General features: G+C 47.9%; 2 protein-coding genes across 4 annotated transcripts in view; one reads left to right on the top strand and one right to left on the bottom strand.

Moving 5' to 3' along the window:
• ctnna1 (catenin (cadherin-associated protein), alpha 1) overlaps positions 1-26340 on the top strand; it is a 252692-nt gene that overhangs the window by 120911 nt on the left and 105441 nt on the right. For all 3 annotated transcript variants that reach the window (XM_039012640.1, XM_039012638.1, XM_039012639.1), the window contains exons 9-10: positions 8401-8481; positions 8917-9069. In XM_039012640.1, coding sequence (XP_038868568.1) covers positions 8401-8481; positions 8917-9069 — 234 coding nt within the window. The remainder of the gene's footprint in view (positions 1-8400; positions 8482-8916; positions 9070-26340) is intronic.
• Positions 1920-4401, bottom strand: LOC120061855 (leucine-rich repeat transmembrane neuronal protein 2-like). Its single transcript, XM_039011637.1, has 2 exons — positions 4398-4401; positions 1920-3592 (listed from the first exon to the last, which is right to left on the bottom strand). The coding sequence occupies exons 1-2, from the start codon at positions 4399-4401 to the stop codon at positions 1920-1922; spliced, it is 1677 nt and encodes a 558-aa protein (XP_038867565.1).

Genomic DNA, 26340 nt, shown 5'->3' with positions numbered 1-26340 from the left:
CCTCAGCCGCGCTCCTCTCCCCTCTATTTGCTTATCACAGGAGCTACATTCGCTCTCATGGGAGATTCTCTACAGTTTAACATAAAGCCGTGCGGGGTAATTATCTAGTCAACCCCCCCCCCTCTTCTTTCTGTCTGTTTTTCTTCCTCTTCTTTCTGCCTGTTTTTCCTCCCTCTCATCCTTTCTTTCCAAATAAGGGAAATGTCAGCCTGGCCTGACAATCTCTCACAAGAGTAGGATTTGTGATTTGGAGGTAAATGTCCTTGTTGGCTGTGTTGAGTGAAAGATGTTTCTACCAACTGTTTATTTTGAATGGCCAACTGACTGACCGCAGTAGCCATCTACATCTCTGCTGGATCACTGGTGTGGGGCGACAGAATATTAGATTATTTTTTGCCTTTTCCTTAATTGGTTCAATGTTGACGCTGTCCGAGCTGATTAGTCTTTGCCGCTGCGACGTAGGCTGGCTAGCTGGGAGTTCTAACACGACTGGGACTCCTCCTGAGACAAATGTATTTTTCAGGATGATGAGACACTGTGCAGAGCAGAACAGGTTTTTCCATTGTTCCATCATTACTCTCTGTCTCTGTACTAGCTAGATATCTGCTACTACCTCTCCAGAAACTTATTCTGTGTGTGTGTGTGTGTTAGCCGCTGGCGTATATTGCATCAGTAAAACGGCAGTAGACCTAAAGTTCTGCTGCGGCTATTCTTACTCTCTGCAGGTCGTCACACTGATCTCTTTAATACCGTCGTGTGACCGATGATGGTGAATGTTTACATGTAAAGTCTCTTGATACATCTCCACTACAATCTCCATCTCGGGCTGTAGACGGTTTGGCTAAGCAGCTACTGCAGGCAAATTGGACATTAACCTTTCCACGGACAGTGCTAAGCTTTTAGCTTTTAATGGGAGGCAATGGCCTTTTATTGAATCAAATGAAATCGGCTATCGTGGGTGTTCACTGACCAGAATAGAAAGGTCCTGTTTAGATCCAGAGGGAGAGGGACGGAGAGAGGGAGAGGGACGGAGAGAGGGAGAGGGACGGAGAGAGGGAGAGGGACGGAGAGAGGGAGAGGGACGGAGAGAGGGAGAGGGACGGAGAGAGGGACGGAGAGAGGGACGGAGAGAGGGACGGAGAGAGGGACGGAGAGAGGGACGGAGAGAGGGACGGAGAGAGGGAGGGAATGCACGTTTGTGAAATATAAATATAAACCAAGTAATGTTTATCAGATTAGATTTTCTGTTGGAGATTTAATTCAGATTGTGACATAAATAAACATTTATTCAATATTCATAGTAATTTACAAAAAAAACTAACAAATGTGAATAAAAAAAAAATGCTTTTAATTTAATAACCAAACCCCATTTAATCACTTCTGTACCAACAAGTGATTGTGATGGTAACATACTGTGGCTACCGTGCGTCTTAAAACCTGTCATTATAATCCACGTTCCTTTCCGACACCGATTCCCCTTGATAATGATATCATGATATAGGCCGCCATCTGTATCTGTACCGTCTCTTAGTAAGAGGATCAGTCTACAGACGTTTTTTGGCTATTAAAAAAAAAAAGACATTTTTCTCCGTGCTGCAGAAAGTGACTAATAACAATGTGGTGATAAATCTCTACCGTTTTCCTTTTTTTAGACTGATTGCCCACAGCTTGATATGAACATTCATATAAAAATAAATGGTTACTATCTCTACTACATCCTCATCAGTCTCGTCACTGTCCATTTCCACCAGTCATCAACTCTCCCATTCAATAAACTCATCTCATTGATTTCTCAAAGCTAGCGAGTAGAAATTATTCTTTTTTTGTTGTTGTGTAAACTGGGGGGGAAAGCAAAAAAGTAAAACCCTGTATTTAGAATGGTCAACAGCCCATATGCTGCTGCAGGAGTAATACATAGTTTACACTTCACACTCTTTGTAAGGCAGCTGTTGACACTTGCACTGCCCGTAGCCGTTGATGATAACCAGCGCTCCCTCCTCGTGGCTGGGCTCGTACTCGTTATAGGGTACCTGCGTGGCCAGGTCCGCCATTTGCTGCCGCTGCTGGGTCCTCATCTGGCGGCGGTTCTGCATGGCCGAGCACTGGCGTATCCTGCGCATGGTAGGAGGGCAGCACTTCCGTGAGATGAACACAACGAAAATGATGAGGAAGAAGGTAAACAGAAGGACCATAGTTCCAATGATCACCCTCTGGGTTAGGACCGTGTTGTCCGTCTCCGAGAAGTCCTCCGTGACTCCCAGCTCTCCGCCCTCCACTGTCGTGGCGGAGGTTGCCAGGGCGGTTGCCAGGGCGGTGCGCTGTGTGGTGGTCGTTGTCATTATGGTCGTAAAGCGGCCAAAATCCACATAGAAGTCCTGCGTGGGTGTCTGCTGCATTATTCCAAACAGCGAGCTGGTGACCTCCGCAGTTGTGCCTGTCGACACGTCCGTGGCCATCGACAATGTGTTTGTGGTCAAGACGACCGGTGGCGGCGCCGTAAAATTTGGGCAAAGTTGGAATCCATAAACGGCATCCAGTATCTCCTCGCCCTGGGCATACTCGGGGGTGTGACACAGGATGGAGTGTTCCCACCTCCCCTTGAAGGTGCTTAGCCAAGTGGCCAGGGAACAGATCCCTTTGGTACATTCCCAAAGGTTGCTAGACAACCCCACGGTACCTAGAGACCGCCACATATCCAAGACCAGAGGGTCCAGGCTGCCTAGCTTGTTGTTATCCAATAGGAGGATCTTCAGGTTGGGCAGTGTCTCAAACACGTCCGGGGTCAGCACCCGGATCTCGTTCCCCGTGATGTCCAGCTTCTCCAGCGTGGTCCAGGTCCACTCCATGTTGCAGGTCAGGTTGGAGATCTTGTTCCACTGCAGGTAAAGGAACTGCAAAGCCACCAGGCGGGGGAAGTGAGCCAGGTTGATCTTAGTCAGCTGGTTGTGTTCCAAGTGGAGTTCTCTGAGTTTAATGAGGCCAGCGAAGCCGTTACGGGCCAGGCTTCGCAGCCGGTTGTTGGACAGACCCAGGTACTCAAGGCTGCGGCAGTCCCAGAAGGCCCGGACGGGGGTGGTGCGCAGCGAGTTGGAGCGCAGGTGGAGGATCTGCAGCTTGCGGAGGCCATGGAACAGCTCAGGCTCCAGCGCAGTCATCAGGTTGAAGGACAGGTCCAGGATCTGTAGGTTGATGAGGTGGATGAAGGTTGTGTTTGGCAGCGTTGTGATCCGGTTGGAGCTCAGGTTGAGGTCTTTGAGTTTGTAGAGCCCCTGGAAGGCGTCCTCCTGCACCGTGGTGACCTGGTTGTGGTCCAGGTGGAGCCAGGTGAGCTGGGAGAAGCCATAGAACTGGTCCGGGCTCAGTTCAGCGATGCTGTTGTGGCGGAGCGATAACCCCAGGGCCCCTCTGTCAACGCTGTCCGGGGGCGCCTCCAGCCCCTGGGTGTCGCAGTAGAACTGCTGGTCCTCGCAGCGGCATTTCTGGGGGCAGGTTGTGCATGACGCAGGAGACAGCAGGCACAGCAGCATGCTGATCACACACAGGCACAATGCCGTTGGTGCAGGTCCCACCAATGGCCACCTTGAATGGAAACCTGGGGGGGGGGGGGGGGGGGTTTAAAGATAAGAAAATCAACCAAGGGGAGGCAATGCTGATCTCTGCAGAGCACTTACTGCTAATCTGTGGCGGTAAATAAAAAGACCCTCCCCTCTTCTCCCTCTTGCTCTGCCTACCTGACCCCTCCCCTACCCCCTCAGTATTCCAGAATTTCACATACTATCGATCACATATCATCACTGCTATGAACATGAGCGTTCTGAGTTTCCTTGAAGGAAGGAAGGAAGGAAGGAAGGAAGGAAGGAAGGAAGGACAGGGGACAGAGGTTGAGGAAACAATCCTCTCAGAAACACACAACAGTTTGTCTCTGTTACATGTTCATGTATTTATACATGAAACAGTGATGTGGAGGACGTCTCGCCCTCCATTCAGGTCATTTGTTTATGATCAGACAGAAGAATATCTGCAGAATATTATTTTATTAATGATTTCTTTACTCGTCTCTCTGCTTCTAGAATCATTATGCCTTTTGATTCAATAGATAATTTATTTGTTTTTGTTTTAATATAATTTTAGTTTACGCTCAGCATTTAAGAATTGGCATGGAGATTTTTTTCTTCTTCTCCCCCCCGCACTGTTATACAACATGTCAGTTGGTCGTATAATTTTATAAGAAATCAAGACTTGACTCTCCCCGCCCCCCCCCCCCCCCCCAAATAAAAAGGGAAAGAAGAGGAGGATGACATTGAAAGTAAATAGAATACCCCTATTAGCCCCCCCCTCCGTTTCACTCTGTTTCCTATTCAGGTCCAGACTCTCTGGAATAAAAGAGGATAACTTACCCATTCTTTTGTGCACGTCGGAGGCTGCATTCAACTGTCCTTTTCCACAGCGGACTCCCGAAGCAGCCAGATGGAACACAAAGGGAGAAAAGAAAAGCCCTTTTGAGTCACAAAAGGAACCGGGCTCTTCTCTTGCTGAAGTAATGAAGTGGCAGCGATGCTCTCGAGTCCTCCCAATTGAAACAAAATCACAAATCCCATGTCCCTGGTTGATGATGTCGTCGGTTCCTAGCTGTGCTCTTCCCCTCTGGCGTTTATTTAATCACACATTATCCAACGGGCTTTTTTGGGGGGGGGATCTTTGTTTTTAGTTGATTTGCATCCAAAGCTCCCTGGCGCTAATCACTCTGTTTCCTCGTTTTCCTTCCCTCCTTCCACACTGCAATGTCAGCTCAATTGGTTAATTGAGTATCAAATAGTGCCCCTCTTTGCTGAGGGGGGGGGTCCTCTACGTCCCCTAACCGTCCAGCCCCTAACTTGTTGATGGCAGGGAGACCCGGGAGGCAGAGAGCCGTTGGGTTGGTTGGTCGGTCCGTGGTGTGGTGACCAGCACAGCCTCCTGCAGCGATCAGTATGTTGGAGGGAGCAACTCTCGTCCTATGGGCTCTGGGCGTCCCGAGCAGCCAGCTAACAACGCAGGCAGGCAGTGGCAGAGAGAAAAGACGACAAGAAAGCCAGGGATGTTATTCTGTGCTTTTGTTGCAGCCACTCACCACTACAGAGTGGTGGCAGCCTGGCGTCGAACATCAGTGCTGTTTCTCTCTCTCTCTCTCTCGCTCTTTCTCTCTCGTTTTCTCTACTGTGCTCTCTCTTGCTCACTCGTTTGCTTTCTGCCTTGCACACTTGCGCACAGTGCTCACGAGCATCATTCCTCCTCTCCCTCTCCACATCTCTTTTTTTTTCGTGTTCCCTCGTTTCCGCTGACTCGTCACCATCAGAATATTGATATCGCCAACGTGTTGCGGCAGCTCCCTGTTGGAACCAACCAGGACTAAATCTGAACCTGCCTGTTGTCTGACCGTGTGTGTGTGTATGTATATATATATATATATATATATATATATGTATGTGTATGTATGTGTATGTGTGTGTATATATATATATGTATGTATGTGCTTATATATGAGCGCACGCTAGACACAAACTAAATATAATTATTAAACAAATGACCCTTTTTATGAATCCCTGGACTCCCGTAGTAGAGCTGGATGGAGAGATGGAGGGAGGGAGGGGGGGAGGGGGGGGGTAGAGCAGTAGAAATATGCTGCAAAGCCCCCTTGGTTGAACTGAGCAGGAGGTGGGTATGCTGTAGTCTGATTGGAGGGAAGAGTGTGATACATCATTCACGTCTATCCAGAGGGCACTGCTTCCATTTAGAGTATCGGGCTGACGTATGGTCAGCCGCTCTGTACTTCAATTAGAAAGGTTTGGAACGGTGTAATAGACGGGGGCGAATTCCAACCACCTGTTAGTGGTTTGGTTGGGAGAGGCGGGGGGGGGGGGGGGGGTCTGGCTAGCTGTCTCCCGTTCATGTTTTGACTCAGTTCAGCACCTTGGAAGGAGGCGGCCGCGTCACCAGTGACGTGAGTTGTCTCTTCTTTCAACGTGCGTCTTTCTCACTTCCTTTCCTAACCTTCCTCCTCTCTCTCTCTCTCCCTTCCTCTTTATCTCAACAGTAAGAGAGACTCCTCTTGCTCTCCATAATGTTTGATGTAAGGGTGTGTTCAGACTGGACCAGCTCCAGACAGACTCTCCATAATGTTTGATGTAAGGGTGTGTTCAGACTGGACCAGCTCCAGACAGACTCTCCATAATGTTTGATGTAAGGGTGTGTTCAGACTGGACCAGCTCCAGACACTCTCCATAATGTTTGATGTAAGGGTGTGTTCAGACTGGACCAGCTCCAGACAGACTCTCCATAATGTTTGATGTGAGGGTGTGTTCAGACTGGACCAGCTCCAGACAATAGAAAAGCCAACTGTTGCTTCCCTCCTCCTTTTCCCGTCTCCTCTTCTCTTATTGGGTGGATATATGATTGAGCTGGTCCTCCCTCCCTCCCTCCCTCCCTCCCTCCCTCCCTCCCCGGGGAGGGTCTCCTCTCCAGTGTTCTAGATGCCAACCTGTAAGCTCAGTGGTGATGACTGTGTGTGTATGATACATCAACATGATATGTTGTGATGGTAGTAGGTGGGTCCCAGACGGAACACCCTAATCCCCCATCCCCATATCCTACCAGCCACCCCCCTCTGTCCCACCCCCATCTATCCTACCAGCCACCCCCATCTATCCTACCAGCCACCCCATCACCCTCTGTCCCATCACCAACTGGTCCACCCCCATCTATCCTACCAGCCACCCCCCTCTGTCCCACCCCCATCTATCCTACCAGCCACCCCATCACCCTCTGTCCCATCACCAACTGGTCCACCCCCATCTATCCTACCAGCCACCCCCCTCTGTCCCACCCCCATCTATCCTACCAGCCACCCCATCACCCTCTGTCCCATCACCAACTGGTCCACCCCCATCTATCCTACCAGCCACCCCCCTCTGTCCCATCCCCCTCAGTCCCACCCCCCATCTATCCTACCAGCCACCCCATCCCCATCTATCCTACCAGTTACCTTAGCATTGTGTTAGCTAGCCTGTTAATATTAGCATCTGATTTGGCTGTGTAGCCTGTTAATTGTGAGCATAGCGTGTGAACAACTGCAGTGTTCAGTGTATGCTGATGACAAGCACTCCATCTCCAGTTCAGTGTATTTATTGAGTTCTATTAAAAAACCTGCTCCTCTCCTGTAGCCTGTCACTGTCTAGTACTACGACCTTATCTTCTAATGACGACTTGATCCCTCCCTCCCTCCTGGAGGAGTCCCAAATGGCACCCTGTTCCCTACCTAGTGCGCACTACTTTTGACCGGAGGCCTGTGGGGCGTCTCTCTGCAGTCAGGCTGCATTTTAGTTTTCCAAATTACACACCACGTTGAGGTATATATTGTCTCTTATTTTCTCATGATGTGGTAGAGCAGGACTGGTTTGTGACGTCAGCTAGCTTGGCGGTCCGCTCTCATTCTCATCTGTTAACCAAGGTACACTCTACTGCACCCTAAATGGCAACCCTTATTTACTGCACTACTACCCTATGGGCCTTGATCAAAAGAAGTGCACTTTGAAGGGAGCAGGGTGCCATTGGCCATAGGGTCTGGTTAAAAGTAGTGCACTTCAAAGGGAATAGGGTTCCATTGGCCATAGGGTTTGGTTAAAAGTAGTGCACTTCAAAGGGAATAGGGTGCCATTTCGGATGGCGTGCCGTTTCTCCCTTTGACACTCATTCACAGAGTGAGAAAGAGGGAACGAGAGAGAGATTCCTTCAGTCTCTGTTGGAATGACGGCTATTACCAGGAGTTTCTCCGGTGCCGCGTTCGCTCATCCTGATCTGAACCTCTCAACACCCTTAGATGGAACCGAACAGGGAAATAACTAGAGCGTTCCCGCACGAGGTGATTGGTCGGCCAATTAAAACCTACAGAACATCTAGGCTTGGCGCAGGAATCAATATGAAGAAGCTGCCGTGATCATTAGGCTCCACGCAGGACACTTTATTTCCCTTCAGTTGATATCCCTCCTCAGGGGAAACTCAACGAGCGGGAGGAAGATGGAGGGGAGAAGGAGGAAGATGGAAGGGGAGAAGGAGAAAGATGGAAGGGGAGAAGGAGAAAGATGGAAGGGGAGAAGGAGAAAGATGGAAGGGGAGAAGGAGAAAGATGGAAGGGGAGAAGGAGAAAGATGGAGGGGGAGAACTCTGTACTGTTCTCTCTATCTTACACTATATCTCTATGATATCTGTATCTATGGTCCATCTCACTCATATCACTGTCTTGTGCAGACCTGTGATTCATTCCTCAGTGACTTTCAGCCACCTCTTTCCCTTTCTCTCTCTCTCTCTGTGTAAATAGTCATTACCAGTCAGTAGGCCTCTCTAACCTTCTCTCTTTCTCTCCAGGCTGGCAAGAAGGACAGGAGTGATGCTCTGAACACTGCCATCGACAGGATGACCAAGAAGACTAGGGACCTTCGCAGACAGGTTGGTACAACTTCCTTTTCTTCTCCAGAGACCTCTGCTGGCAGGTTGATTTTCCTCCCCCCTCTTCTCTTCCGTTCTTCTCTTCCTCCCTCCTTGTTTGTTCCATTTATCCCCACATGAATTCTCCAGAGACCTCCACAGACAGGTTGGTCCAACTCCCACCCTCTCCATTCTCCCAGTCCTTCTCCAGAGACCTCCACAGACAGGTTGGTGCAACTCCCCCCTCTCTTCCTTTCCTCCCTCCTTCCTTTCATCCTTCCTTCCCTTGTTCTCGTACTCTCTGTCCTCCCAGTCCTTCTCCAGAGACCTCCAGAGACAGGTTGGTTTTACAAAATATTTAGTGTCTCTACCAGAGGCTTTCTGTTCTCAAGTACACCTAATATAACTGTCCAACTGTCTGACTCTCTCGCTCTGACTCTGTCTCTCCCTGTGTAGCTGCGTAAGGCGGTCATGGATCACGTTTCTGATTCGTTCCTGGAGACCAACGTTCCTCTGCTGGTTTTGATCGAAGCGGCGAAGAACGGGAACGAGAAGGAGGTGAAGGAATACGCCCAGGTGTTCCGCGAGCACGCCAACAAGCTCATCGAGGTACGTTACCTAAAGTTACGCAAACATCTTGGAAGTTTTCTTCAAATACTGGAGTTGATGTGTCTTTAGAAAATGTCAGGTGTTGAAGTTCGGGATGGACCGAAGGATGTGGACATTACTACGCTGAACTAAAATATAAACGCAACATGCAACAACTTCAAAGATTTTACTGAGTTACAGTTCAAATAAGGAAATAAGTCAAATTAAATGAATTAATTATGCCCCATTCTATGGATTTCACATGACTGGGAATACAGATATGCATCTGTTGGTCACAGATACCTTTAAGGTAGGGGTGTGGATCAGAATACCAGTCAATATCTGGTGTGACCACCATTTGTCTCATGCAGCGCGACACGTCTCCTTCGCATAGAGTTGATCGGGATGTTGATTGTGAAGTGTTGTCCCACTCTTCAGTGGCTGTGAAGTTTCTGGGTGTTGGCGGGAACTGGAGCATGCTGTTGTACACGTCTATCCAGAGCATCCCAAACATGCTCAACGGGTGACTTATGAGTATGCAGGCCATGGAAGAACTGGGACATTTTCAGCTTCCAGGAATTGTGTACAGATCCCATTGACCCCGGGTCTGTAGTGACGCCTCTAGCACTGCGATGTAGTGCCTTAGACCGCTGCGCCACTCGGAAGGTCTAGATTGTTCTTTTGTCCGCAGCACAAGGTGCACCTGTGTAATGATCATGCCGTTTAATCAGATTCTTGATATGCCACACCTGTCAGGTGGATGGATTATCTTGGCAAGGGAGAAATGCTCACTAATAGTGATGTAATCAAATTTGTGAATACAATTTGAGAGATGTGCACATGGAAAATGTATAATTTTAATTCAGCTCATGAAACATGGGACCAACACTTTACACGTTGCGTTTATATTGTTGTTCAGTATAAATGCAAACCCCAAATAGAAAACCCTGGAGCTTGGTTCCTCCGTGTTCTAGGCCCCTATCTGGTTCCTCCGTGTTCTAGGCCCCTATCTGGTTCCTCCGTGTTCTAGGCCCCTATCTGGTTCCTCCGTGTTCTAGGCCCCTATCTGGTTCCTCCGTGTTCTAGGCCCCTATCTGGTTCCTCCGTGTTCTAGGCCCCTATCTGGTTCCTCCGTGTTCTAGGCCCCTATCTGGTTCCTCCGTGTTCTAGGCCCCTATCTGGTTCCTCCGTGTTCTAGGCCCCTATCTGGTTCCTCCGTGTTCTAGGCTGTTATGCCCCAGGTAGAAGGAACTAGGATCAGCTTGCCCTCCAAATCCCTTAAACCTCTTTGGGAATAAACACATCACATCTTAATTCACGTTCTAGCTGCATGATTCATCTTGGAACATTTTTTCTTTTTTAAACTGCTTCATGTGGTGTGTTTTACACGGACTATACAAAACATTATGAAGGCCTGCTCTTTCCATGACATAGACTGACCAGCTAAATCCAGGTGAAAACTATGTTCCGTTATTGATGTTGAATCCACTTCAATCAGGAGACGGGTTAAAGTAGGATTTTTAAGCCTTGAGACAAATTGAGACATGGATTGTGTTTGTGTGCCATTCAGAGGGTGAAATGGGTGAGACTAAAGATTGAAGTGCCTTTTGAACAGGGTATGGTAGTAGGTGCCAGGCGCACCGGTTTGTGTGAAGAACTGCAACAAGGCTGGGTTTTTCACACTTAACAGTTTCCCCTGTGTATCAAGAATTGTCCACCACCCAAAGGACATCCAGCCAACTTCACACAACAGTGTGGAAGCATTGGAGTCAACATGGGCCAGCATCCCTGTGGCTTTGAGGCTGTTCTGAGGGCAATAGGGAGGTGCAATTCAACAATAGGAAGATGTTCCTAATGTTTTCTATACTCAGTGTATGTTGGGGACAGAACAATAGACTATAGGCCAGGAGCTAGCACCCAGTTTAAACAAATTCCCTGTGCTATTGTGCTGCTGTGTAAAGCTGCGGTGTGTGTGTGTGTTGTAATTCATTCAAAAAGGTATTTGCCATGGTATAGCCTAGTTGGGCTGAGAATACACCAACATAGGCCTCTACACACACACACACACACACACACACACACACACACACACACACACACACACACACACACACACACATACACACACACTGGCCTTTGCAGACTGCTTGTTGGATTCAGTCTTTTACGATTATTAAATGTCACACTGTGATGTTACAAAATTAAAATCTTGATCAACCTGGCCAGATTGTACGTTTTTTTTTGTGCCTCCGTTCGGTCACATTCTGCACATCGCTTGAGGCTACGTCAACTGCAGCGGTGCATCTGAGCATGTGCCAGCACCAGCAGTTCATACACCACTCTCTGCTCATGTGCCAGCACCAGCAGTTCATACACCACTCTCTGCTCATGTGCCAGCACCAGCAGTTCATACACCACTCTCTGCTCATGTGCCAGCACCAGCAGTTCATACACCACTCTCTGCTCATGTGCCAGCACCAGCAGTTCATACACCACTCTGCTCATGTGCCAGCACCAGCAGTTCATACACCACTCTGCTCATGTGCCAGCACCAGCAGTTCATACACCACTCTGCTCATGTGCCAGCACCAGCAGTTCATACACCACTCTGCTCATGTGCCAGCACCAGCAGTTCATACACCACTCTCTGCTCATGTGCCAGCACCAGCAGTTCATACACCACTCTCTGCTCATGTGCCAGCACCAGCAGTTCATACACCACTCTCTGCTCATGTGCCAGCACCAGCAGTTCATACACCACTCTGCTCATGTGCCAGCACCAGCAGTTCATACACCACTCTGCTCATGTGCCAGCACCAGCAGTTCATACACCACTCTCTGCTCATGTGCCAGCACCAGCAGTTCATACACCACTCTGCTCATGTGCCAGCACCAGCAGTTCATACACCACTCTGCTCATGTGCCAGCACCAGCAGTTCATACACCACTCTGCTCATGTGCCAGCACCAGCAGTTCATACACCACTCTCTGCTCATGTGCCAGCACCAGCAGTTCATACACCACTCTCTGCTCATGTGCCAGCACCAGCAGTTCATACACCACTCTCTGCTCATGTGCCAGCACCAGCAGTTCATACACCACTCTCTGCTCATGTGCCAGCACCAGCAGTTCATACACCACTCTCTGCTCATGTGCCAGCACCAGCAGTTCATACACCACTCTCTGCTCATGTGCCAGCACCAGCAGTTCATACACCACTCTCTGCTCATGTGCCAGCACCAGCTGTTCATACACCACTCTCTGCTCATGTGCCAGCACCAGCTGTTCATACACCACTCTCTGCTCATGTGCCAGCACCAGCAGTTCATACACCACTCTCTGCTCATGTGCCAGCACCAGCAGTTCATACACCACTCTCTGCTCATGTGCCAGCACCAGCAGTTCATACACCACTCTCTGCTCATGTGCCAGCACCAGCAGTTCATACACCACTCTCTGCTCATGTGCCAGCACCAGCAGTTCATACACCACTCTCTGCTCATGCGTGATTTGAAGTGAGGTCTGGAAAAACTGGAAGTATGCATTGTAGAAATAGTTTTCCCATACAAACTTTGTCCGAACTCGGAATCAAATTATGCTTGTCCCAAAAATAACATGGTCGCGTGTGGTAGAACGTTTTTTTTGGTGATTTTTCTGCATTTTTCAGGTAGCTTGATTTTCAGATGTCTCTATGAAAAGATCATTAGGGAAGCTGTTGTTCTTGCAAAGCATGTAAACATTTAAAATCAAACTATTATAGTAATCTGACTTCCCAATAATTGTAATATTGTGTGCATACTCAGTGCCGTCCGTGTTCCTATTGGTCAGTCACCGAGATCGGCTCATAACAGCAGCTCTACACGATAAAGGCTCAGCGTTTTGGACACGGCTAGAACTTTGCCGCAGCCTACAACCAAACGCAGAGGTATTTCATCGGCAGACATAGACTCTCTGTCACACTGAAAAGCCAACTGACATTTACTCCTGAGGTGCTGACTTGCTGCACCCTCGACAACTACTGTGATTATTATTATTTGACCATGCTGGTAATTTATGAACATTTGAACATCTTGGCCATGTTCTGTTATAATCTCCACCTGGCACAGCCAGAAGAGGACTGGCCACCCCTCATAGCCTGGTTCCTCTCTAGGTTTCTTCCTAGGTTTTGGCCTTTCTAGGGAGTTTTTCCTAGCCACCGTGCTTCTGCATTGCTTGCTGTTTGGGGTTTTAGGCTGGGTTTCTGTACAGCACTTCGAGATATTAGCTGATGTACGAAGGGCTATATAAAATAAACTTGATTTGATTTGGGACGGCAAAACCGTGGCATAAGGACGGCTAAAATCATACAGTCTGCAAAGGCCTTTATGTCAACAGGCTTGAGCTTTTCTGGAAGCGGCTGCAGCATCAATCTGATGTTGTGGTCCCATATGGTAACCTATTCCCTATTTAGTGCCCTACTTTTGACCTGGGCGCGTAGGACTAGTGCACTATATTGGTAATAGGGTTGCCGTTTGTGCCTCAGCCATGGCGTTGTGGATTGAGCCGTCAGACGACAGAAAGACAAACACTTTGTCTTATCAGTATGGCTGGTCACAGCTGTGGAGCCCCACTTTAAGCCTCCCCTGCTTTCCCCAGCCTCCCCCTGCCTGACAAGGTTAAGTGGTGCCTCAGGGGACGGGGATTCATTGTCTCAACAGTTTGATCTCCATCTACCTACAACTTATTGACAGACTGAGACCCGCACAGGAACAAAATTACCTCTTCCCCCCCGCTGTCCACCAACCGGGTGGGTTGTGTTCTGAGTGCCACAGTGATATTCAGACAGATACAAACATTTTTTTTTTTTTTAAAGCGGGCCTTTTTGCATCACGCTCTTTCTTGAACGCACCCCCCATCCCTCTTTCTTGAACGCACCCCCCATCCCTCTTTCTTAAACGCGCCCTCCCCCCATCCCTCTTTCTTGAACGCGCCCTCCCCCCATCCCTCTTTCTTGAACGCGCCCTCCCCATCCCTCTTTCTTGAACGCGCCCTCCCCATCCCTCTTTCTTGAACGCGCCCTCCCCATCCCTCTTTCTTGAACGCGCCCTCCCCCATCCCTCTTTCTTGAACGCGCCCTCCCCCATCCCTCTTTCTTGAACGCGCCCTCCCCCCATCCCTCTTTCTTGAACGCGCCCTCCCCCCATCCCTCTTTCTTGAACGCGCCCTCCCCCCATCCCTCTTTCTTGAACGCGCCCTCCCCCATCCCTCTTTCTTGAACGCGCCCTCCCCATCCCTCTTTCTTGAACGCGCCCTCCCATCCCTCTTTCTTGAACGCGCCCTCCCATCCCTCTTTCTTGAACGCGCCCTCCCCCCATCCCTCTTTCTTGAACGCGCCCCCATCCCTCTTTCTTGAACGCGCCCCCATCCCTCTTTCTTGAACGCGCCCCCATCCCTCTTTCTTGAACGCGCCCTCCCCCATCCCTCTTTCTTGAACGCGCCCTCCCCCATCCCTCTTTCTTGAACGCGCCCTCCCCCATCCCTCTTTCTTGAACGCGCCCTCCCCCATCCCTCTTTCTTGAACGCGCCCTCCCCCATCCCTCTTTCTTGAACGCGCCCTCCCCCCATCCCTCTTTCTTGAACGCGCCCTCCCCCCATCCCTCTTTCTTGAACGCGCCCTCCCCCCATCCCTCTTTCTCGCACTCGCTCATTAGTTCTCTCTCATGCTCGTCGTGCTCTCACTCGCTCATTAGTTCTCTCTCATGCTCGTCGTGCTCGCTCACACTCGCTCTCAATTCAATTATAAGGCTGTTTTTTTGGCATTGGTAACATACTTGCTTTGGCAAGATAAACATACATTGAAACAAAATTAAGTAAACAAAACAAATAAATGTACATTGCAGTCAAAGGTTTCAAAAGTATAGGCCTTTAAAATGTTATCAACGATGTACAGTTTTTTTTATTGGCTCATCCACCACCGGATGACACAAATAAACAATTGTTTACAGCTTTTTATTTTGTTACATTATGCATACGTGTTTTGTTTACAGTAGTTACATAGCAAAAAAAAAAAGTTATTTTGATATTTTCGTAAATACAAAAGTATGTGGACACCTCTTCAAATGAGTAGGTTCTGATATTTCAGCCACACATGTTGCTGACAGGTTTACTAAATCGAGCACACAGCCATGCGATCTCCATAGACAAACATTGACAATAGAATGGCCTTACTGAAGAACTGAAACGTTCAACGTGGCATCATCATAGGATGCCACTTTTCCAACAAGTCAGTTCATCAAATGTCTTCCCTGCTAGAGCTGCCCCGGTCAACTGTAAGTGCTGTTACCGTAAATCAAATTCGATTTGAAGTGGAAACGTCTGTCCTCGGTTGCAACACTAACTACAGAGTTCCAAACTGCCTCTGGAAGCAACGTCAGCACAAGAACTGTTCGTCGGGAGATTCATGAAATGGGTTTCCATGGCTGAGCAGCAGCACACAAGCCTAAGATCACCATGCCAAGTTTCGGCTGGAGTGGTGTAAAGCTCGCCGCCACTGGACTCTGGCGCAGTGGAAATGTGGTCTCTGGAGTGATGAACTATCTGGTAGCCCAACGGACAAATCGGGGGTTTGGCGGATGCCAGGAGAACTCTACCTGCCCGACTGCATAGTGCCAACTGTAAAGTTTGGTGGAGGAGGAATAATGGTCTGGGGCTGTTTTCACGGTTCTGGCTAGGCCCCTTAATTCCAGTGACTCGTAACGCTACAGCATACAATGACATTCTAGATGATTCTGTGCTTCCAACTTTGTGGCAACAGTTTGGGGAAGGCCCTTTACTGTTTCAGCATGACGATGCCCCCGTGCACAAAGCAAGGTCCATACAGAAATGGTTTGTCGAGATGGGTATAGAAGAACATGACTGCTCTGCACTGAGCCCTGACCTCAACCCCATCTCGACAAACCATTTCTGTATGGACCTCGCTTTGTGCACGGGGGCATCGTCATGCTGAAATTAGATCACGTAATTAGATCACACCTTAAGGATGAATTGGAACGCTGACTGCGGGCCAGGCCTAATCGTCCAACCTCACTAATGCTCTTGTGGCTGAATGGAAGCAAGACCCGCCGCACTGTTCCAACATCTAGTGGAAAGCCTTCCCAGAAGAGTGGATTCTATTTATAGCAGCAAAGGGGGGACCAACTTCTTATTAATGCCTATGATTTTGGAATGAGATGTTCGACAAGCAGGTGTCCACATACTTTTGGTCATGTTACTCTCAGCTACTCTCAGTCCATCCCACCTATCTCTGTAACCCCACCCCTCAGCTACTCTCAGACCATCCCACCTATCTCTGTAACCCCACCCCTCAGCTACTCTCAGTCCATCCCACCTATCTCTGTAACCCCACCCCTCAGCTACTCTCAGTCCATCCCACCTATCTCTGTAACCCCACCCCTCAGCTACTCTCAGTCCATCCCACCTATCTCTGTAACCCCACCCCTCAGCTACTCTCAGTCCATCCCACCTATCTCTGTAACCCCACCCCTCAGCTACTCTGTCCATCCCACCTATCTCTGTAACCCCACCCCTCAGGTGGGATGGACTGAGCGTAGCTGAGGGGTGGGGTTTACAGAGATAGGTGGGATGGACTGAGAGTAGCTATCTCTGTAAACCCCACCCCTCAGCTACTCTGTCCATCCCACCTATCTCTGTAAACCCCACCCCTCAGCTACTCTGTCCATCCCACCTATCTCTGTAAACCCCACCCCTCAGCTACTCTGTCCATCCCACCTATCTCTGTAAACCCCACCCCTCAGCTACTCTGTCCATCCCACCTATCTCTGTAAACCCCACCCCTCAGCTACTCTGTCCATCCCACCTATCTCTGTAAACCCCACCCCTCAGCTACTCTGTCCATCCCACCTATCTCTGTAAACCCCACCCCTCAGCTACTCTGTCCATCCCACCTATCTCTGTAAACCCCACCCCTCAGCTACTCTGTCCATCCCACCTATCTCTGTAAACCCCACCCCTCAGCTACTCTGTCCATCCCACCTATCTCTGTAACCCCACCCCTCAGCTACTCTCAGTCCATCCCACCTATCTCTGTAAACCCCACCCCTCAGCTACTCTGTCCATCCCACCTATCTCTGTAACCCCACCCCTCAGCTACTCTCAGTCCATCCCACCTATCTCTGTAACCCCACCCCTCAGCTACTCTCAGACCATCCCACCTATCTCTGTAACCCCACCCCTCAGCTACTCTCAGTCCATCCCACCTATCTCTGTAACCCCACCCCTCAGCTACTCTCAGTCCATCCCACCTATCTCTGTAACCCCACCCCTCAGCTACTCTGTCCATCCCACCTATCTCTGTAACCCCACCCCTCAGCTACTCTCAGTCCATCCCACCTATCTCTGTAAACCGCCCTTTATGTTTCACATAAATTCTGAACCTGTCTAATCACATCGTATCTACAGATTGTAAGTTAATGGTAAATAGTATTATTTAGTTGATTTACTATAGTTATCCAAATCTCCCAACAGTCCTGTTTGTAGGACTAATTTTAGATAAATGTGTTTTTATTTGATCCATTCCTGAACCTGTGACCAGAAACAAGCCACATGGTGGCAATACAAAATTTAAGTGATCTAATGATTCTCTTCATAGCAAAATCTGCAGAGCTGAGATGGTTGTATGCCACACGCATAACAGTCTATTTGTGGCCAATCTTAAAGGGTAAACAAGTTACCTACCTACTCCCCGTTCTACTTGTCTCCTCCAGTTTTGTGATAATGCTGCAGTCAGTTGGGTGTAATTTTAGATAGAGCAAACATTTCCATATGTTTGTGAATTTCAAATGTGACAAGTCCCTTTACCTCAACTGCAATGCCATCCAGCCCTGTAGTTCTCCCAAGCCTAAAGGCTTTCATGGCATCAAGAAGTTCCTCTGCAATTTCTCTCAAGTCTTTCTGTACAGTTGTTCATTTTACACTATTAGGGGGGAAATTCTGTACAGTTAAGTTAGTGGAACTGGAAGAGACTGAAAAGAAAACGTATGCTTAAAGTACTTTGCTTTCTCTTTTCAGTTTTATTCGGTGAATCATAGATAAATATATATTTTTCGCATTTCTATGTTGAAGATTCAAAAATAATTTGGTGTATTTTTCTAAATTTCCCATCCAAATAACTTTTTCTTATACATTATACTAGATTGTTCCCGAATAAGGTCCTCCATTTCTTGATGTTTTTCCTCTGACTTACTCTGAGCCTCTATGGTAGAGTTTTATTACCATCTATCTGTACTGTTAGGCCCTCTATTTCCTTTGTTAATATGAAGTATTTTGACTGAAATTCATTGTTTTAAATATGAGGATTGAATTGCATGGCCTCTAAAGGCACATATAAAAGTGTGCCATACAATAAGGGGATCTACTGTACCCTATGTTATGTTGGAACTAATCTGTTATAAATTCCTCTGTCCTAGTTAAACACAAGTTGTCAAACAATAGGCTTTGATTACATGTCCAGTATCCCCATCCACGTTGAAATGCTGTAAGAGCTACGAGGATGCCGATTTATTTGATGGTCCGACCGTATTCTGCCGCCACCAACACATTTATTTTACTGTCGGTGCGCGAATGATACAATAAAGTAATCAAGACCGCTCACTTGATTAAGCCTTTATGTGTATCTCACTAGGTCGGGTTTTCAGCCTACATATTGCCATTAGTTCTAATGTATCCACGATCTTTATAATTTCCCTAAGTGCATGGGGGGGGGGGATTTCCTTTACGATCCACTGGGGTATTTAAAAAAAAAAAAGTATAATATCCCTCCATAATAATAAGTCATTTGTTGCTTTGTGAGTTCCATAGATTCGTAGGTATAATTTCAAAGGAGTTGTATCGTCATTAATTGCACCATTTTATAGGTTAATGAGCGGAATATGTTTATCGTCCAATAGCATATTTTAAAACGATCCACCTTTCAGATCTACAGGTTCCACATTCTGATAGAAACTTATCACCCTTTTTTTGTTTTGTTGCCCATGACACATGTCTCACCCCCAGTCCCTTTTTTTCCATACAACCTCATCTGTAATTATGCAGTGAGTTTATTATAAACAATAAGATAGTATATTTCTTATCTTTTTACTTGGCCACTGTTAAAACTGTAACTTAGTGGGTACAGCCTCAGTGTTCACAGTAAAACTGTAACTTAAAGCGGGTACAGCCTCAGTGTTCACAGTAAAACTGTAACTAAAAGCGGGTACAGCCTCAGTGTTCACAGTAAAACTGTAACTAAAAGCGGGTACAGCCTCAGTGTTCACAGTAAAACTGTAACTAAAAGCGGGTACAGCCTCAGTGTTCACAGTAAAACTGTAACTTAAAGCGGGTACAGCCTCAGTGTTCACAGTAAAACTGTAACTTAAAGCGGGTACAGCCTCAGTGTTCACAATAAAACGGTAACTTAAAGCGGGTACAGCCTCAGTGTTCACAGTAAAACTGTAACTTAAAGCGGGTACAGCCTCAGTGTTCACAGTAAAACTGTAACTTAAAGCAGGTACAGCCTCAGTGTTCACAGTAAAACTGTAACTTAAAGCGGGTACAGCCTCAGTGTTCACAGTAAAACTGTAACTTAAAGCAGGTACAGCCTCAGTGTTCACAATAAAACTGTAACTTAAAGTGGGTACAGCCTCAGTGTTCACAGTAAAACTGTAACTTAAAGCGGGTACAGCCTCAGTGTTCACAGTAAAACTGTAACTTAAAGCAGGTACAGCCTCAGTGTTCACAGTAAAACTAACTTAAAGCGGGTACAGCCTCAGTGTTCACAGTAAAACTAACTTAAAGCGGGTACAGCCTCAGTGTTCACAGTAAAACTAACTTAACAGGTACAGCCTCAGTGTTCACAGTAAAACTGTAACTTAAAGCGGGTACAGCCTCAGTGTTCACAGTAAAACTGTAACTTAAAGCGGGTACAGCCTCAGTGTTCACAGTAAAACTGTAACTTAAAGCGGGTACAGCCTCAGTGTTCACAGTAAAACTGTAACTTAAAGCGGGTACAGCCTCAGTGTTCACAATAAAACTGTAACTTAAAGCAGGTACAGCCTCAGTGTTCACAGTAGAACTGTAACTTAAAGCGGGTACAGCCTCAGTGTTCACAGTAAAACTGTAACATAAAGCGGGTACAGCCTCAGTGTTCACAGTAGAACTGTAACTTATTGCAGGTACAGCCTCAGTGTTCACAGTAGAACTGTAACTGAAAGCGGCTACAGCCTCAGTGTTCACAGTAAAACTGTAACTTATTGCAGGTACAGCCTCAGTGTTCACAGTAGAACTGTAACTGAAAGCGGCTACAGCCTCAGTGTTCACAGTAAAACTGTAACATAAAGCGGCTACAGCCTCAGTGTTCACAGTAAAACTGTAACATAAAGCGGCTACAGCCTCAGTGTTCACAGTAAAACTGTAACTTAAAGCGGGTACAGCCTCAGTGTTCACAGTAGAACTGTAACTTAAAGCAGGTACAGCCTCAGTGTTCACAGTAGAACTGTAACTGAAAGCGGCTACAGTCTGTGTTCACAGTAAAACTGTAACATAAAGCAGGTACAGCCTCAGTGTTCACAGTAAAACTGTAACTTAAAGCGGGTACAGCCTCAGTGTTCACAGTAGAACTGTAACTTAAAGCAGGTACAGCCTCAGTGTTCACAGTAGAACTGTAACTGAAAGCGGCTACAGTCTCAGTGTTCACAGTAGAACTGTAACTTAAAGCAGGTACAGCCTCAGTGTTCACAGTAAAACTGTAACTTATTGCAGGTACAGCCTCAGTGTTCACAGTAGAACTGTAACTTATTGCAGGTACAGCCTCAGTGTTCACAGTAAAACTGTAACTTATTGCAGGTACAGCCTCAGTGTTCACAGTAAAACTGTAACTTATTGCAGGTACAGCCTCAGTGTTCACAGTAAAACTAACTTAAAGCGGCTACAGCCTCAGTGTTCACAGTAGAACTGTAACTTATTGCAGGTACAGCCTCAGTGTTCACAGTAAAACTAACTTATTGCAGGTACAGCCTCAGTGTTCACAGTAGAACTGTAACTTATTGCAGGTACAGCCTCAGTGTTCACAGTAGAACTGTAACTTAAAGCAGGTACAGCCTCAGTGTTCACAGTAGAACTGTAACTTAAAGCAGGTACAGCCTCAGTGTTCACAGTAGAACTGTAACTTATTACAGGTACAGCCTCAGTGTTCACAGTAAACCCGTGCTGGAAGTTGCACAGAATTTTCACAATGTTCAAGTTTGCGCTCAGCAGACCTGAAATTTGTTCAGTGCCGAAAATAGAGGGAACGTTTGCCGAGACCATAAATTAATAAATACAGAGACAACAGCAAAACGGAGAACATAATACTAATGATAATATAACTAGTTATATCATCTTTACCACTGTGATCATTAAAAGTACTGCGCTAATGTCCATATACAGCAGCTTGTTATCGTCTAACTTTGCTGGCTGTGGCGGAATACAACAAAGGAAAGTCATATCGGACCATTTCCTTCAGTTCATTAGATCCGTTTGACAAATTTAATAAAAATTCTGCAAAAACAGGCTCACTTTATTCACATTCGTCCGATCACAATAGCGGAAAGGCCTTGGTTCAGTTCATTAGATCAGAATGTCCGTTACTATTGCCGTTACCTATTTAATTTATCATACAGTTAGTTTGACCCAGTGTTCATTTACCAGCCGCTAGCTTGCGGATTCAACCGACCCTGGCCACCATAAACCTAACTGATTGCTGATGTGCATCGGAGCCATGTTGAATCTTTCACAGTTATATTTATCTTTATACCTAATTAGTCAATCTCTCTCTTCAAAATGTTTCGTTCCGATTCACATCAACTAGGAGAGTAGTCACAATATGACAATGTTCAGACTTAATCTGTACGGTGTTTAACAAATAGTAAGGGAATATAAATAAACCCCCCCCCCAAAAATATATATTTAAAAACATATTGGTGGTATAATTCAGACCCCCCTAAACAAGGGGACTGGAATTGGTCCAACTCTCTGGTGAATACATGTACAACATGATCCTCTTCCCCTAAAAGCATGAGAGTCATTACATTTTTACATGATAGTGGAGGTTAACATGGCCCCAGACTATCGTTTTGAGATTGAGTTTCAGTTCTGGGATTTTTTTGTTGTTGCTTTAAACCCTGCATTTTATCTCCCTTAAGAGAGAGAGAGAGAGAGATAATTAGTTGACTTGAAATCTGTTCCCCAAGTGACATTTTAAAGTAACCTCACTTGTCCCTATAAATTGCCCGTGACCGAACCCTCGCCATTTCACTGTGGACGGTGAGAATGGGTTGATGGTGGGCCCAGGGGGCTACCGTGGGCGTTGAAGCAGGAAGGAGATGGGTGGAAGCCGGTGAGGAATCAGAGGAAAGGGGTCAGGAGGACCAGGGTTCCACGCTGTCAGCAGTGGCGTTAGGGGATGACACAACCAGAAGCACCTTGACGCTTCGACCATGCTGATACAGGGGAGAGAGAGAGGTGTTGGATATGGATGACCGCTTCGACCATGCTGATACAGGGGAGAGAGAGAGGTGTTGGATATGGATGACCGCTTCGACCATGCTGATACAGGGGAGAGAGAGAGGTGTTGGATATGGATGGATGCAGAGTGATAAAGGTAGAGGGGGAGTGGAGAGGACACGCTGAGGTACGGCCATTTACGCCGGCGCGCCGAGGTACGGCCATTTACGCCGGCGCGCCGAGGTACGGCCATTTACGCCGGCGCGCCGAGGTACGGCCATTTACGCCGAGGTACGGCCATTTACGCCGAGGTACGGCCATTTACGCCGGGGTACGGCCATTTAATCTGTACCTAGTAGATTGTCTGCCATATTGCTTCACCACCTCATATAAAGGCAGAATGAAGCAGGGTTTCCACAAGGCAGTCTAATCCTAGTCTAACCATGGGCGCAGATGGTAAAGAAAATCTAACTGGGGAAAAGAAACCTGTCTTCTCTCTGTCTGTCTGTTTGTGCTAGGGAAATCTGTTATGGCAGTAGGGAAGGTTGTTCTGCTACCGTTAAGACAAGGGAACACCCAGGAGTAAAGCAGGAAGAGGAACATGTATATCACAATGATTGTTGTGTATTGACTGCTTGTCAGAATGCGAGTTTCCCTCCCTATGGCTCTGGTAACTTGGATGCGGGTTTCCCTCCCTATGGCTCTGGTAACTTGGATGCGGGTTTCCCTCCCTATGGCTCTGGTAACTTGGATGCGGGTTTCCCTCCCTATGGCTCTGGTAACTTGGATGCGGGTTTCCCTCCCTATGGCTCTGCTAACTTGGATGTACCTGGAGAGGAATGTTTCTCTGGCGTAGAATACACAACAAGCCGATTAGATAAATAAACTATTCTACTAGATGTTTGTCAATGTTCTATTCATTACTCGTCAAAATAAATATTTCATATTTTTGGGGCGTGACGGCAATGATTGTGGCACGGCGTCAGTTAAATTGACTACAGCGGAAAAACTGGTGCATTATACAGGGAGTAGGGTTCCATTTGGGCCTCACTGTAAACCAGCGATGGTACTACACACGGTCTTCAATAGTTAATTCACCTTTTCTCATCCTAATGTTTCTGGAGCCGCTCTTCATTTTCCCTGGACGTGGCAGCCACATCTTACAGCACACTCTGTGCCAATATCTAATCAACAAAATATTTGTCTGTTTTATTTTATAGCGTTGAAATGCCTCATTTCCAAAGCAACAGTATATATATCTATATTTCAACGCTATAAAATACAACAGACAAATATTTTGTGTACACACACACACACAGCAGTATGTGGACACCCCTTTAAAATTAGTGGATTCGGCTATTTCGTCACACATCCATGCAATCTCCATAGACAAACATTGGCAGTGGAATGGCCTTACAAAGGAGCTCAGGGGCTTTCAACATGGCACCGTCATAGGATGCCACCTTTCCAACAAGCCAGTATGTCTAGTTTCTGCCTTGCTAGATCTGTCCCCCGGTCAACTGTAAGTGCTGTTATCGTGAAGTGGAAAGGTCTATGAGCAACAACGACTCAGTGGCGGGCCACACAAGCTCACAGAGCAGGAACGCGTTAAAATTCTGTCCTCGGTTGCAACACTCACTACTGAGTTCCAAACTGCCTCTGGAAGCAACTTCAGCACAATAACTGTTCGTCGGGAGCTTCATGAAATGGGTTTCCATGGCCGAGCAGCAGCACACAAGCCTAAGATCACCATGCACAATGCCAAGCGTCGGCTATGGTGGTGTAAAGCTCGCCAACTTTGTACTCTGGAGCAGTGGAAACGCGTTCTCTGTAGTGATGAATCACGCTTCACCATCTGGCAGTACGACGGACTAATCTGGGTTTGGCGGATGCCAGGAGAACGCTACCTGCCCCAATGCACAGTGGCAACTGTAAAGTTCGATGGAGGAATAATGCTCTGGGCCTGTTTTTCATGGTTCGGGCTAGGCACCTTCTAGTGACGGGAAATCTTAACACTACAGAATACAATGACATTCTAGACTTTTCTGTGCGTCCAACTTCATGGCAACATTTTGGGAAAGGACCTTCCTTGTTTCAGCACGACAATGTCCCCGTGCACAAAGCACAGTCCATACAGAAATGGTTTGAGGTCGGTGAGGAAGAACTTGACTTGCCTACACAGAGCCCTGACTTTAACCCCATCAAACTTTTGGGGTGAATTCGAACAACGACTGCGAGCCAGTCCTAATCGCCCAACATCAATGCCCGACCACACTAATGCTCTCGTGGCTGAATGAACTCAGCAATGTTCCAACATCTAGTGGAACGTCTTCCCAGAAGAGTGGAGGCTGTTTATAGCAGCAAAGGGGGACCAACTCCATATTAATGCCCATGTTTTTGGAATGAGATGTTTGATGAGCAGGTGTCCACATACTTCTGGTAGTGTAGCTGTAGATTAGATGAAAGGGAAACTTATTGTTGTTTCTGCTGCCTCTAGGCCATCTTCTCAAAGGTTTCAGCCTGCTTAGGGGAGACTGCAGTTTAGCAGGCAGGGAGAAGAGGCTGAGGGAGGCGGAGGCTTGGTAGAGTTTAGCTAGCAGGGAGAAAGGGGGGAGACTGGGGAGTTTAGTAGGCAGGGAGAGAGGAGACTGGGGAGAGGGGGAGACTGGGGAGTTTAGTAGGCGGGGGGAGTCTGGAGAGTTTAGCAGGGAGAGAGGGTGGAGACTGGGGGAGAGTTTAGTAGGCGGGGGGAGACTGGGGAGAGTTTAGTAGGCATGGAGAGAGGGGGGAGACTGGGGAGAGTTTAGTAGGCATGGAGAGAGGGGGGAGACTGGGGAGAGTTTAGTAGGCAGGGAGAGAGGGTGGAGACTGGGGGGAGTTTAGCAGGCAGGGAGAGAGGGTGGAGACTGGGGGGAGTTTAGCAGGCAGGGGGAGACTGGGGAGAGTTTAGTAGGCAGGGAGAGAGGGGAGACTGGGGAGAGTTTAGTAGGCACGGAGAGAGGGGAGACTGGGGAGAGTTTAGTAGGCAGGGGGAGAGGGGGGAGACTGGGGAGGGTTTAGTAGGCGGGGGGAGTCTGGAGAGTTTAGCAGGGAGAGAGGGGGGAGACTGGGGAGGGTTTAGTAGGCGGGAGACTGGGGGAGAGTTTAGTAGGCGGGGGGAGACTGGGGAGAGTTTAGTAGGCACGGAGAGAGGGGAGACTGGGGAGAGTTTAGTAGGCAGGGGGAGAGGGGGGAGACTGGGGAGGGTTTAGTAGGCGGGGGGAGTCTGGAGAGTTTAGCAGGGAGAGAGGGGGGAGACTGGGGAGGGTTTAGTAGGCGGGAGACTGGGGGAGAGTTTAGTAGGCGGGGGGAGACTGGGGAGAGTTTAGTAGGCATGGAGAGAGGGGGGAGACTGGGGAGGGTTTAGTAGGCATGGGGAGACTGGGGAGAGTTTAGTAGGCACGGAGAGAGGGGAGACTGGGGAGAGTTTAGTAGGCACGGAGAGAGGGGAGACTGGGGAGAGTTTAGTAGGCAGGGGGAGAGGGGGGAGACTGGGGAGGGTTTAGTAGGCTGGGGGAGAGTTTAGCAGGCAGGGGGGAGACTGGGGAGAGTTTAGTAGGCGGGGGGAGACTGGGGAGAGTTTAGTAGGCGGGGGGAGACTGGGGAGGGTTTAGTAGGCAGGGAGAGAGGGGGGAGACTGGGGGGAGTTTGGGGAGGGTTTAGTAGGCAGGGAGAGAGGGGGGAGACTGGGGGGAGTTTAGCAGGCAGGGGGGAGACTGGGGAGAGTTTAGTAGGCGG

Source organism: Salvelinus namaycush, chromosome 17 (assembly GCF_016432855.1).
Source record: "Salvelinus namaycush isolate Seneca chromosome 17, SaNama_1.0, whole genome shotgun sequence".
Classification (NCBI taxonomy): domain Eukaryota; kingdom Metazoa; phylum Chordata; class Actinopteri; order Salmoniformes; family Salmonidae; genus Salvelinus; species Salvelinus namaycush.
The sequence above is the reverse complement of the archived record's forward strand: the minus strand, read 5'-3'. Positions and strand labels throughout refer to the sequence as shown.